This window comes from Lepisosteus platostomus, chromosome 15 (assembly GCF_059453375.1).
Source record: "Lepisosteus platostomus isolate fLepPlt1 chromosome 15, fLepPlt1.hap1, whole genome shotgun sequence".
Lineage (NCBI taxonomy): Eukaryota > Metazoa > Chordata > Actinopteri > Semionotiformes > Lepisosteidae > Lepisosteus > Lepisosteus platostomus.
The window spans coordinates 20,798,860-20,814,467 of record NC_142625.1 but is presented as its reverse complement, the minus strand read 5'-3'; the positions used below and the strand labels follow the sequence as shown (position 1 = coordinate 20,814,467).

The following is a 15,608-nucleotide window of genomic DNA, read 5'->3' as shown; positions in this document are numbered from 1 at the left end:
TTTTTAAGATGTGGTTTTTATGAGAGGAAAAGGGCAACACTGGGTTTAGAGAACATTTCATCAGCGTTTATGAATCAGGCTTGCGGTGTTTTTGTTGGAATTAGGAACAGAATACCGTGCTGGAAAAGAAACACAGTTCTCTACCGCTAGAGCTCAACAGACCCGCATTCTTTGGAAGTGGTCACAAGCTCCGGATTACAAAGGGAAATAGCAGCACGGTCAGACACAGAGGACCAAACAGGTGTCTGGCACCCCAGAGCCCAGCTCTTTAAAGAGCTTCCAAGAAAGTCACAGAGGTGCAGAGGGAGAAGGGGACAGAAAGCGGTCCCAAGGGGACTACTGGGTAATTTCCAAATGATTTTAGAATCCTTGAAAACGGTCCTCAACTGCCCCAGAACATGATCTCTGAGAAAGAGTACAGCCACTTCTTTCAGCCAACAATAGCAGGAAATGGGATGGCGGAGTGCATAGGTTTGGGGAAAGTACTGCATGATGCCTTGTGGGACCCCAGAAACCTTTGGAGTCTCTAGAGTGAGAGTGTCCTGCTCACATTCACTGCTCCAAGGCTGAATCAGGGATAAGCCAACATGGTTTCAGAGCTTATTCGCAAACGGCTGACTGAAAGAAAATACAAAACGAAGGAGAGGTTTATAGTTATGGGCATTTCTAAGGTGGTACCAGATATTAAAAAGAATTTCAAAAGGAAACGACTTCTAAACACAGACCTTGTGTATTGCAAAAAAACCTCTAAAGAAAAGGGACATTCCTAAAATGCTTGATCTGTTGATACATATTTTTTTGTCGAAGGTTGTTAAATTAGGTGCATACTTTGATGATGAGAACTGGTCAATTAAGTCCAAATCTACTAGTATTCTATAATTCAATTTAAGTCCAGAGAGCAAAATTAGGTTAACCAGTCAGAGAGTTGCAATCTGCTTCATGAAAGCAGGATATGAAGTCAGCAACTACAGCCTGAACATCAGCATTAATGCTATATGTCTTGAAGAGAGGTGCCCTGGGGCATGCTAATTCTATCTACCATTTCTTTTACAAAACAAAGACATTCTTTCTAACGAATAACGAAGTAAACACAAAAACATGTGAGCTACAGGGAAGTGTCTTCCAGACTCAAAACTGGCGATTGGGGAAGTGGGAATTTTAGATCAAACCCATCTGCAATATGACAGAAACGAACCAATTGTACAATAAACTTTTCTTCTTTTCTTCTTGTGACGTGCTTTCTAAAATTGACATCATGGCAAGATCCTCCCTTCTGGAAATTTTGTTTAAGAAACAGATTCGCCGAGGGTTTTGAAATGTTTTTGGGCAGACTTCCCAACGTTTATAGCTTCAAAAGATAATTTCTTCCAATTTGCAGAAGAAAACGTAAGAGATACTAAGAGACATGAAGTTTTAACTCCTGTAACTCCTTCTACAACCCTGAAATAGAGATAGCTTGGTGATAGCATGCTAACTTCCATATAGAAGGGGGATCTTTAAGGAAGAGACCCTAAAATTGGACCTTTAGTTTACACTGATTTGCAACAGCAAAACCACAGTAAAGTATAATAAAGCTCAAGGCAGTTGTGGTAACTGCATAGTACAATATGAATACAGGGAAAAGAATGGTATATGCACAGCCTAAACCTGATGATACAATGGACCACACACACACATATATTTCTAACAGAAGCTCGAGTAGATAGCTGCACCAGGCAGGCTGCAAAGGAACATGTGAAGGTTCATTCCATGCTGAAAGGAAATGAAAAGAAACACAACGTTTTGGGTCACACCTGAAGAAAGCTCCACAGTTGAAATGTTGTGTTTCTTTTATCTTTTAGCGTGAAATGAACCTTTACTGGTTCCTATATATTTATAAGACAACTGACATCAACAACACAATGGATATTCATCACAGCCTATATGGAGCATGTTCTGAGAGCAGCAGATCAATGACACAGACGACTGCCTCTTCCCATGATAAAGGCTTGTGGTCACGTTTTGGGGGAAATAAAAGAACTGCTCATTCCCCAGGATGTGCTTTCACTGACTCACTGAGGTACTAGCGAGAGAGGCCACACAAACCACGAGGCAGACCCCACGTCCAACAGCTGCCCACCAATCCCTGAGCACAGAGCTGTGCCAGGAGCCCTGCCATTTCTCCCCCACAGCTCCCTGCTTCAAGTCCTATCACTGCCGTCTCCACGCCAAACAAGCAAGCTGCTTTCGAGAAGCAGACCCCAGGCACAGTTTTTTTTCCCTCTCGTTGTTTTTGTTAATGATTTCACCTCTTCTTGTTTCAGAAAAAGCGATAAAACAAGTCCACAATCTGCCGTACCAGAGGCACAACAAGACCCAGTGTCAGGAAAACAACCCTTTAAACAAAATGCTAATGTGAAATATGGGGTCTTAAGAGATTTTCTTTTTACTCACTCGGTCTGGTACATTACAATTGACGTGCAGCAAAGGTCTTTTATAATAATAAAATGCCTGTTGAAGTACAGGAGCTTTTATCCTGTCAGTGGCTTGGCACAAGATTTAAAGGTTTTGCAGCTTGGAAAACCAACCAGGAATGTTCCTCTATAAATAACCTCCACCCTCCTCATTATTGAAGGCTTGCTACTAAAATGCTATCTCTGATATTAGGTTTCTGCTCCTTGGTGTATATGCCGCAGACTATAGCTCCCCCTTCACCCACAGCCTCACTGCTCTTGCACGAGCCTGAACGGACCGAAAAAGAGGACGGGTATATTACACAGTTTACACTGCAATTAAACTGAGGCATGAATGCCACCCTTGCCAAAGAAGGCTTTCAGTGCTGGCCTGTGTTTATAGTCTACAATTTAAAACATAGTCCTCAGCTTAAAATTTTTTTTCCACTGATCTGGAGAAGCACCACCTTTTTAGAGACATAATGTGGAATACTAACAGAAAGAAAAATTAAACCACTTAGTTTTTTCAATAAGTAACCAGAATGCCATAATTCTTATCACTTTTATTCACAACGTACTCTATTCAGAATCAGGCAAGAATGTGATTTTTCCTTTCACTTTTGGTTTTATCTTACTAGATTTATCTTTCTATAGGATTCTTGACATCTTCAGAACCACAAAACATGAACCCCAATGGCCTCTTGATGTAGGCAAATAAAAGTCTGTCATCGTCCCTCGAATGCAGATAAAAAACATCTCTTTCGTATGTATGTGTTTTTAAACCACCTTTCTCTGTTCTTTAAGGCCAGGGCATTGGCACTGAAAATGTCTAAAAAGACAAAATGGGTCAGTGTGATGCGATACAAAAAACAGGCATCAACGTGCCATCTTGTTACACAAATTTGCTACACAAATTCTGCCAGGACTTTGGGGAAATCTGAGGGATACAAATGTGCAGGATTTTTTCTCCGGGTTCCTTTCAGATTAGGTTTGCTAATCTAATGCTAAAAATGGGAATTGATCATGTCATTATTTTACAGCAGAAACGTGTCAAACAGGTTCCGATTATTATACACCTGTGTATCCAAATACAGTATTCAAATAGAGTAACACCGCGCAACTGGAAAAAAGAATCTTAATGACCAAGGATCTCTGGAGAAGCAATGATGCACATACCACAGATGCAACAAAGAAATGTTTCTTTATGTGATGTGACATTATAACTGCAAAGGCTACCATTGTCTGTTATACCTACATAACAGACAACACACAACATAGATGTAGGACTACATCTATGTTGTCCAGATTTTTGATTGTTATATTAATAGGTATTAAGAAACAGTTCTGTCAAAATCAAATTAATGCATATAACTAGAAAACTAGATATATGTTACTTTAAAACACTGCTATCTTACAGATGTTCATGTTCCCCCTACCCCCTTCAAAAGGAAATGAACATTTCTGAATACCTTGGAGAAAAAATACAGACACTAAAGAAAGACAACAATATAATCTCTTTCTTCCCCCAGGACCATGCGCTGAGCCACATTTACACTGGAATCTGACGGGAGCAGTCTATTCATATGGAAACAGTAAAGGCAAGAATGCAGAATTACTTCAAACTGCCAATATAAAATCAAATCCACAATGTAAAAAAACTCTTCTGTACCATACATTCAAGATTGTTGCCCTTCTCTCCTCTTGTGTGTCGCATTTGTTTAATATTTACAAATGTCAAACAACCTGCCAAACATGACCTAACATAATGAAGGATGAACTGTCTTATTGCTAACTTCATCATTTAAGACACTGGTAATTTGTAAATTTGTAATTACATCCCAGGCCAGTAAAACACAACATCTAAATTCCCCATCATCCACATTTTTACTAAATGGATGTTTAGTTAAGTTTATTTACATTAATTTGACATTAATGCATTACTAATTTCTAGTTCATGTACTATAATATGAAACAATCAGATGGCAAAGCAAGTTTCTCGTTTTTTCTTATGTTTTTACATAAATAGATCATGTGTACATGCTGGAGTGTTCTGTCTTGCTCTGCAGTCTTGCCAATTCCAAAACCTCAAAGAAAAAAACATATCCCTGTGATATTAGATAGGCATACAGCCTACAGAAAGAACCTAATTTGCTTTTAATTTATTACTACAAATACCTTAAGACCACAGATAACTGAAATGCAACACAATCTTTTCAGTTTGTCAGTTCATAAATATAACAGTTTTAAAATTAAGGCTGTAAGTATGCTTTAAGAAAACAAATGATCTGCCTCAGTTTCACTCATTAAATACAAGAACAAGAATTCCACGCAGAAATCCACCAGCTTAACTTTGGTAAGACCAAAGACCAATATTACTTACCAATCAATATTATGAGTCCTAGTGATATTCTTGTCAGAAATAAATGTTTTTTAAAAAGTTTAAAGCTCAATTCTCACCTCACACTGGAAATGTCTACTATATTTTGAACAAAATTTGAACAATTTGTATGAACAAAAGACAAAGCCCTAGCTAGTAAGCTACGGAGATAACCCATATGTCACTATAAAAGGACAGCCACATGTAAAGCTGGCTTAGAGAGTGGATAACAGCCACAAACAGACTCTGTTTGCAAACAATTACAGGCTTGTTTCTGTTCGCCCATTTCACTTCCCTGACTTGGGCTGTGCTGTCCAGTGAGTAAAACATAGGCCTGCTGCCCTGGAGGTAGAACATGGGAAATAATTAGAGGTGCTGACAGACTTATTAATAATTGTTCTTAGTAACTGGGCTCTGGGAAGGAAAAAGTGTTAATTACGCTAAGGTGGGAAAATGTACTTCTCTTCTGCTCTGGTAATTAAGAGCAAACTGTGATGTAGAGAGAACTGCAAACGCCAGCAGAATTCATTCTTCCAGAGGTGGAAATGGGCAACACAGATTTCTACACTAGAGGGACTAGAATTACAACACTGACTGCTTCAGACCAAACAAACAGAGCTACACTTCATAACACATTTTCTGGCAGCAGGATTACTTACACAGCTTAAATAACAGGATTCCCTTAATTAGTTCTAGAAAAGGTAATCACAGCACGGTGACATCAGGAGGAATCTAACAGTCTGAACAATGCTGTCAATCACAGCTCTCAATCAGACACTGCATATAGAATATAATATATCATGTAAAATGCATATAGTTCATATTTAAGCATAATGCCTTTCATTGCACATCTTAAAAAGTGTCCAAAGGAGTTTTAGAAACTCAGTCTCTTCACTGCAAAACATAAGCATTCACTTTGCTGTAACAAGACAACTGTGGGCTGTTGTTTTATTCTCCAGTTAAACAATATGTGCAAAATAGAAAGGATTAATCAGCTAAATTCCATTATTTTAATTGAACTGGAAAAGTCATTTGCAGAATTGTGAGCGGTCGTAAGCCAATGTATGAGATAAAATAAAAAAACAAAAGTCTTCAATATACTATTCTGTACAAATATGCGTCACCACAGGTCACCCCTTCTTATCTCTTCCTTACAAGGCTTCTTCTTTTCTACAGAAGCCAGCAAAACCTCTCCTGAGGCAGAAGCTTAATTGGTTTAATCAAGAAATGAAATCCTCTCTGAGCTGACCAGCAACCTCCTGACATCATTCCCAGGCCTTCCTGACAGCCTGTTCATCTTGGCGTCTATAATTTGCAGACAAACAGTAGTGCAGCATGACCCACAAACGCGCTTAGAATCACACGTTACTTGATAGAAGAACTGTAGCCGTTTCTTTCAATCCAGTTTTTACTGGATTGCTGCACCAAAAGCTGGCCAAAGTGACAATAAAAACAACAAATGGAGCATGGAAAGTAATCTGCACTGGACTACAGTACAGCTGTTTAAGAGATAGACAGGGGGGTGAAGATATGGCTTTGTTATTACTGATGTCATTGTGTGTCACTGAATGCCGGGACACATCCAAAGCACAGTCCACAAACGTGTGCCAATGACGAGTCACAAGTTACAATTTCCCTGACTAAACTGTGTGATCAGGAAAGAAAGAATTAGCACAGGAACTCAATTTTGGGCCACTCATATTTGGGGATGCAATTCTTATGATAAAAACATTCCTGGGAAATGGAAGAGCAAATCTGTTTTCTCACATCATTTAGAAAAAATGAGGAATTTAGGCAGAGTGGTGGCTGTGAGCTGTTAAGAACTCCAAAAGCATACAAAGTAAAGCCACTGTTCTGAACAGCTGCATTCAAGTTGAAGTTTCCATTATTTTAATGGTGCAAAGCATGAAAAGGCAGAGCTGCCCTGACGTTTTTTGGAAGCAGTTATTATGCATTTTGCTGGCAATCCAAGAAGGCGCACATTCTTTCCGAGCTGTTTCTAGCGCTAATGAGGAAAGCAGGGGTTTGTCTCCCACAAACAAGACCCCGCGCCTCCTCGATAGTCCATCAGTCTGTAATTCAATCCAACACTTTTCCTAGGGAACATTTTCTGTGCAGGGGGCAGGGGATCACAGGTTGTGGCAGGAGAAGCCAAGCCCGTATAGGAGCTCAATTAGAGTCTCAACTCCTTAGCTAGAAAGCAGCAGCTCTTTCTGAGCAGTGCACACAGCTGTTCATTGTTGTGGACAGAGTCTAAGAGCACACTGCCCCACACAATACCAGCTGTCACAGCAGCGGGGAACATTTCAGATGATCTGTCTGAAGGCTAAAGTGTTAAATTAACTCCAAGAGCACAGTTTAAGTGTGAGGGAAAATGGATTGAGGTTTTCCATTACTGCACTTGAATGAAAGAGTTATCTCCCCAAAGGAGCAATTAGACTATCCCACATTTGAGAACACGAGTCAAAACGTCTCCATTAATAGTGAAAGAACATAAGTGGCAATAGTTCATTGTAGACTAACTAAAACCTACAGGCTGACATCCACAAGAGGATCCTATTGGCCTTTATTTTCTTTCAATGGAAGGTGAGATAGGTTACTGCCCATCAGGGCTAAACCAGTCAAGAGTACAGCATGGGAATGAATCCTAATTTGGCTCTGTTGTAAAATTATTTTGTGTGGGAAAAGGAAAAAAAGCCTATGTTTCCTCATTCAAGCCTTGTTTTATTTAGTACTACAGAAACACAGTGGTTTTGAGCTCAATGTGTTTAGATTAACACACATATTACAAAAAAGTGCAGAGCATCAGGTGTAGATATGTGAGACAATATAGTATTTCAAGGAAAATGCACAATATGGCACTAAAATGTAGTAGACAGCCAATAAGTTATAATTCCACTTGATTTTACAGTAGAAGATTTAGAAATTATTTGATCCTACAAGAGCAGAAAATCTAAATAACAATACACACGAAGCACATCTGAATACAGGTTTAAAATATAATTAAACTCAATAGATTTGTCCACAATGATTCCATTCAACTATGAGTCCAATCAAACACTGCCAACGGCTTTTATTTCAATTGCAAATTTTGTAAATTCCAATTTTTTGTGTTTTGCAACTACAAAGGATCACAAAGCCCTTGGCTGCACAGCATAAATGACTCAACTTGCTGAGTTGTTATGTGTACCCGTTTTAACATAAGTATGAAGATGTTTTTATTACACAGACATTCATTTTATTTTTGTTCCTGTGTACATGGTCCAGTAATATAAAAGTGCTCATTGTAGACAGTAGTAAAGGCAGAAGATCTAGAAAGAGAGACGCAAAATGCCAGCTTTGAACAAGAATACAAAGCTGGCATCCACATACTCTTTTATATTGAACAAATCAAAGGAAAGGTTGTTCTCATTCTGCAAAAACTCACAGCACTTCAATACAGAATCCTAAATTTTGTTTCCTTCAAGAAACACTACACATCATGGTACCTTACAGCATTTTAATATTGGAGCTGTGTTTTTTTTGTGTTATATTCCTTTCTAGGGAAAAAAAAACCCTTCAGGCTGTTGTTTCTGACACAGATTCAACTTATTTGTTTGATTTTGATTCCTGCTTTACTCCATTTCAAGATCAATGCTTTGTTAAAGAACAGACTGTGAAAAGGGTTCCATCAGGTACGCAGTTCCAGAGCCTCACAAGAGTGAGTCCTAGTTAGAGTGGTAATGTAATGCTCTGCTTTCCTCTGCAGTAGATGGCCAAGTATGTAAAGAGCATTTATTCATAGTGGAACCACACATGACACTGGCCAAATAAGAATGGAGTTGATACTCTGTGCTGAAACTCTGGTATTGCAGCTCATTCATTCTTCCAAATCTTTTTATTAGGAGTCATCGTACAGTTCTCCTTACAGTACTTTGCTGTCTTATAAAAAACACGTTTGGCGTTACAATGCATTAACCCCAACTACATCAATCTAATTTATTCTAGTTACTTATGTCTTGCCAGAATTTGTGATATGTAAAATAACAAGTTGCCAAAAGACTAGTTAAGGTACAGTCTGTAACCCTATTAATTAGGATCTTATAGGGCTGATGAGGCACCTCAGGGGCAGAAGAGGTTAATGCCCACGTCACCATTTCCTGATAGCAAAACTGCATTTCAAGCCACCCTTCTGAGAGAAAAAAGACAGGATTATGAAAGCAATCAGTAATCACTATTCCAAACCACTTAAAATGTTAATCTCTTCAGAGATTCATACTGATGAATAAATGCTCAGTAGCTGTAACACCCACATAGAGAGCTAAAAAAGTATATTTCCTCCAAAAGAAAAAAATGTTCATTTGAAAAATGAATAGGCATGCCATGCACTTTTGGAAAACAAACCATCTCTGTCGGATTTTCTTTTTAAACCATGCACCATATTCAAAACTCTGTGCCATGCATGGTGCACTGCACATACGCTGAATGTAAGTCCACATGCCTTTGTTTCTCATTTGAACATGCTGTGAAGGTTAGATAACCAGCTGCTATCTTAGCTTGTCTGAGAGAATTTTGCATGCAACAGCTGTGCTATGCTCCCCTTACAAAATCTATCTTAACCAGGATTTAAGTGCTGATTTGCACAGTTTAACAAAACTGCTGGCGCTCTCCTCACACTGTAACACTACAGAAGGCCAGAGGTTTAAACCATTCCAGACCTGGAGATTGTATCACTGCACTCTGCCTAAATAATCTCATTAAAGCCCAGGATTGATTCAAACTGCTATTGTAAGAGAGTCTTCTTTCTGTGCCCGTTGAGTTAAAGAGGGGATTCTCTCGCATTCTGGAGCGCTCTCAGTGTTTATCTAGTCCTGCCAAACAGAAGACGAAAGGTTTACCATATTCGCCTGAGTGAGAAAAGAAAAGGCTTTCCACTAACATGTAACCACTGTTCTGTATCACGTTACCGCTCTGCAGAAAGAAGCAAGCAGTTACCAAACGCAGAATGATGTGAAGGATAAAAGCAGAGAATTAAGGGTCATAATCCATATCATTAAGAGCCTACAGGACAGAGAACTGAAGGGTGCCTTGATCCAGATTAAAAAATGCTGAATCACAATGAAAAATGACCTTTTCTCTATTCAGTGGGATGGTTTGATTGGCAAGGAATGAGGAATTGACCAAATTACAAGGTTGTAAACTCAGGCAGCGACAGAAACAGAAGGTCAGACCCTTGACAAGATTCTTCCAACGTACCAAAGGAACGTTCACATAGAGCTGGTCAGGACAAAACAGGATGTTTTTTTACAACTTTAAATACAAGTTCACTCCTTCCAGTTAAAGTCACAGAAAACCAAAAATATGAGTAGAAAGTACTACTACCTGCTACTGAGACTATCATATTTCCTGAGCAGGAGCACAGACCTAAATTACATAATGAGATGTTCTTTGTACAGTTATCACCACGCACCTCCGTAATTAAAAAACGCCTCAGCCGTTATATCATTTTCGGGACTTTCCGCACATCCGAACCAGACATGACTATGATTGCACTTGCTTATTACTCTTATACAAACCTACAGTTTTGTTTTGATCACTTTAATAGAATAGATTACAGCCCATTCTGTCCTGGAATCACTCCATGTCACTGAAAGGTTGCAGGTACCGCCAATACTGCCGATACTGGACTTCGGCAATGCAGCCGATGTCACAAAACAGCGGTCTGCGTCGCTCAGGCACTGCGATGGCCTTCAGAACGGCTCTTACCTCCCAGGTTCCTTCCTGTTGTCCAGACTGTCTGCCCGGCCTTTGGCTGGGGTCTCTCTTTCTGTGCTGTCCCCGTCCTGTGGCGGCGGCACCAGATAGGCCCCCTGCAGGGGTGTCTGGCGGCCCTCGCTCCCGCCGCCGCCCCCCCGCGGCCTGCCGGGCCCCCTGCGCTCCGACTCCGAGCTGCGCTTCATGGCCTGCAGCTGGGCCAGGGGCACGATGTCGCAGCTCTGGGGCCTGTGCCACACCGTCTGCTGGGTGGCGGAGTTGTAGTAGTAGAAGCGGTTGTTGTTGCCGTCGAAGAGCTCCCACCACTGGCGGCCGTCGCACTGGCGCACCTCGACGCTCGGGGGGGGCTCCCAGCCGCATTCCCCCGTCACCAGGTTGACATACATGCGCTCCCGGGAGCGGGGCTCAAGGATCTCCACCCAGTCAGAGCTGCGGGCAAACACAGAGGTGCCGGGGTCAAGAGGAGAACACAAGTGGCAGGGAGTGCACGATACCGATGACATTATATCCCACTACACCACCGACCCCATGAATTCACACTGAATACCAACGCAGTTGCCTGTCTTGCAGTGAAAAGGAAGAAATACAAAATTAAGACTCCATTTTGGTTAGGCTGGTAACCAAATGATAACACTGAAGCACATAATGACCCTCATTTCATATCAGCTTCTGAAAAAGATGTTGTGGCTATACACCTGAACAGCTTTCAAAGAGTGTGGCGCAGCGGAACAGATGTATAATGTAAGAAATGAGCGCAGCTGTAAATATTTACTTGGTAATAGTGCTTAATCTGTAGTGTAACTATGAAAGGTGTGTCACCTTCAGCTGCGGTAATCTCTGGCAGAAACCGAGATGAGAGGGAGTGTGACAGAGGCGTGTGAGGATTAATATGGGGATTACCCGAGAGAAAATGGTAAAGACCCATTCAGAAAACACATTCCACTGAGTGACAGAAACTCAAGCTATTACACTTTACATCTCCTTTACAGGAATACATTTCAGTAATGAAGCTCTCTACCCAACAAGCAGATTCAGCACACAGTACAGTTAGCAGCTCTCCAGATTTAAAGCAATAGACAAAGATGCCAGTGCTTTAAGCCCTTCTTGTTAAGAGGAAAAAACAAACAATGACACAGATTAAGTGCCTTCGAATGGTCCAGATGGCTAAGTGTTCCAATGGGGTTCCAAATAATGAGGGTGAATAAAGCTTAGAACACAACATCAGCTTACAAATCCCAACAGCAACACTGGTCATCGTGGCTTTTGCAAAGCAAATCAGTTTTTAAAATTGAAATTAATTTGAACATTTCTGTTATTTTTTGCATCAATGTATCAAGGATTCAGCAGATCCTTGATATTATTTCTTGTGCTCCCTAACGAACACAGCTAGTCAAGTGTTCAACGTAACCAATTAATATTTTTAATTTCAATCTTTCGTTTGAATAAAACTATGTTTTTCAACTTTCAAAGTCTTTAAAACAAATTTAATTTGATCTTGCAGGGACCACAATAATGGCCAAGAAATGTCTCAAGGAACAGAGGAAAACAGCAGGTTCACAACCATTATTTTAACAGTAATTTTGCATTTTCTGTATGAAATAGAACAAACAATTCTACATAATAAAGACTTTTGCAAAAAGCAAAACAGTGTAAAGAGAAAAGCTGTGAAATAACCAGGTCGACTATGTTTTCTTTATTTTCATGCAGGAAACCTTTCTGATTATAAAAATAATTTAAGATTCATGAAAGAATGCAGGCTTGAATAAAAATAATTCTCCTCTGTGCACTAAAGTGGATTAAGAAAACAAAAATGTCCTATTTGCCAAGACATGTTTGGAAATTTGTAAGCCTTCAACGGGCTACCGCAATCCCATATTAACCTACGTTTGAACCTGGATGGAGTTCTGATCCTTGATATCCTACAAATACAATAAAATCAGAACCATCCAAGATGCATTAGGTTACTACTCCATGTGAGAGTACAGTGGTTTCATAGATGACTATACAAATACAAATACAAATGAATACAAAACCAAATGAAACTCCCCAAAATCAAACAGAAACACATAAAACACTGTAGGTGTATTTATCTTACTTCAGCTGTAAATGCGAATCCTAATGTGTATGAACTTTCTGTGAATCACATGCAGACACTGGCAGGCCAAAACTACTTGCAGCAAAGAGATCTGTTCATTGCTCTATGTTGTGCTAGGATCAGGTCGTACTCCTTCCACTGCCCTCCTTCTTCTGATCTCAATTAGAAATGAGAGGATCTTCCCATCTAATTAACCACTCCCTTGCCTCTGTAAAAGGACGCAATCATATGAACGTAATAGCCGATGAGATAACAGACAGGGTGTGTTTTCAAGGTCTTGGACAGTGTACAATGATGCTGGCCAAGCAGTTTTCCGATTATTTTCAAGAGACTTGATTTCCAGCTGATTGGACTGGAAACCACCTTCCCGATCAAAATCCCTGCATCTGATTCCATGAAAAACATCTTAAAAGGTGGGAGAGCCTAGAAGTTAGTGCGGTTTCTTCCTGAATTCCTTGATGTAACCGTCAGCATTCTCTGAGCAGATCATGAGACAGTCCCAGGGTGCAGGTTCCAATCAGGCTGACTTGAAGCCTAAGCTTGGGGTTAGTAAACTTATTTTGTTTGCTGTATATATACTTGATTATGTATATCAGTGTATAACTGACTGAAAGCTGTAGCACTGTACCACTTTTCTTGAATTGATAAATTTACATTTGTTTTCTGATTCCATACACAAATGAATTTGGAACTGCTACACAGGAAGAGTGAGGACAAGCGCACATGCTCCAGAGACACTTGACACACTGTGAGCTCCACAGGGCCTTACCGCAGAGTTAGCACTGATTGGAGGAGAAGCAGGTCTCATCACAAGCTTGCAGGCACCTGGCAAGCCTTTTGCACGGCAAGCAGGGGATTTCATGGTTGACTCAGATCTGTCGGCATTCAGCCAATGACGAGATGTTTCAAGTGTTCAGTAGAGCTCATGCCTACTTCCTTCTAAGAAAATGCTATATGACCTCATCTCCCAGTACTAGGCTCTACTAAACAGGGTAATGGCTAACAATTTTCCACTAACAAGCTTAAAAAACCACACAGTAAAATTGCCTTTAATAATTTGACATAAATGCCCTTATAAATAGGGATATTTGCCAAACTGAATACATTGGAATACAAACTAAACGACTGCTTTAGCCTTAACTGAAGAAAGATGGTTTTGGAAAAGCATATCACAAATTATCAATCAGTTTTGAACTGACTGAACAAATGCAAGTTTCTTTCAACACTATGAAAAAGTTTTCATTCACACTGTAGAATTCAAATGCAAAACGCAAAACACAAAACACAACAACATCTCTCTGCAGTTTGTGTGTTCTGAGAGCTGAGACAGTCTGTACTGTAGGGTGAAATGGCTCTGATTTAAACCCTGAGGAGTATATCATAACAACCTGCCACTCGGGAGGGAACCACCCAGGACTTTATTGCAGCAGGATGGCACTACAACACAAGTATGTGCTGCCTAGAAATATTAACAGCACTCAGCAGGCGGCTTCATGTTCAGAGAGATGTTTCATCACAGGTACTGAGCGCTAGCCCTCGTGTCTTCTGCAGTAACCCCAAAACTCCTATCTGCCAAGCTGCTCTTCCCCCTCAACAAATCCCATAAGCAGCAGAGAAGGGAAGAAGAAAGTAAGCCATTTCTCTGCTCAGCCAGTGAATCCCATCACTCCCAGCCACAAAGCAATTAGAGGAATCCTTTACAAATTCTTTTTTAATCTGCCGTTTTTATATTTCCTTGTAACACAATACGGTTTTCATGTGCAATTTCCCACACATCCACAGACGTTTTTAAAACGGTTACCACTGTCATGTGGTGGTAAGGACATCCCGAACTGCACTGATGTACATGATAAAGTAGTGCACTTTAAAAATGTTCAAAGTGACAATTAGGAAAATATGCAACAAGAAATAGTGAACAGCCAATGTGAAAAACAGTAGAGCAAACCAGTTCAGTGGGTATGTTCACGTACTCTGTATCACATTACTGTGTTTTCAGTTTAAACAACGTGAATACTTCTGTAAATGCTTTCCTGTTTCACTACACAATCAAGTCATGCTGCACCCTATAATGTATTCAATAATAAATTAATAATAATAAAAGAATAATAATTAACTTAAAATAATGTATTGAAGTCCCAATATGTGTGTCTCTCTGTGTTACCACTGGTCATGTGAGAGTACTTCACTGTCCGTTTGTCTGACATCATAGTTATAATATGTGGTTTCACTTTGTTCACTCCTACTGATACAGTCACCAACAATAACTACATAAAATTCCAAGAATAAAGGACTTCAGACTGCAATATAATTTCATGACAAATACAGGCAGTACTTAGCTACTGTACTTCCAAGAAGTTGTCACTGGGCGATACACTGAGGCACACCTGGACAGAGAGATCACTATAGCAACAGGCAAGTCAGACAGTATGTACTAGAAACATTTTCCTTTTCAAACCGCAAAAGCCACACCAGGTGGTCAAAGCATCAAATAAAAAGGAGAGGTGTGTAATCTATACCATCCCCTTAAAATCCGGCATCAATTTTAATCAGCTCCAAACTGATTTTAATGTGCTCTTAAGGCACAGATTAATAAATAAATATATTTAACTGAAGCTTTTTGTTTTCTTAAATGGATGAACTACCCAAACACACACACATTCCAGTTTTGGTGTATTGTTCTCGACCTCTTTCTAGCTGTTCAAGCCAAGAATTTGCGAGTGCCACAATTCAACAAGACAACCGAAGAGCCCGTCAAAGTCATTTAAACATGTCAAGACATGCTTCAGCAGTAACTGAGACTACACAGCACATAAAGAGCAAATTCTCTGATTTGTTCAGAATGTTAGAAATAAATGTACAAGCGTAAAAATGGCATAAGAGAATAATAAATGCTGCTTGTAAAGAGGTTGAAGACGTCAGCGTGCTGTAAACATACTAATTAGAGAGAATG

General features: G+C 39.9%; 1 protein-coding gene across 1 annotated transcript in view; it reads right to left on the bottom strand.

The window, feature by feature from the left end:
• Window positions 1-15,608, bottom strand: part of LOC148648199 (rho GTPase-activating protein 39-like) — a 69,735-nt gene that overhangs the window by 32,677 nt on the left and 21,450 nt on the right. The window contains exon 2 of the mRNA XM_088607580.1: window positions 10,555-10,992. Coding sequence (XP_088463706.1) covers window positions 10,555-10,992 — 438 coding nt within the window. The remainder of the gene's footprint in view (window positions 1-10,554; window positions 10,993-15,608) is intronic.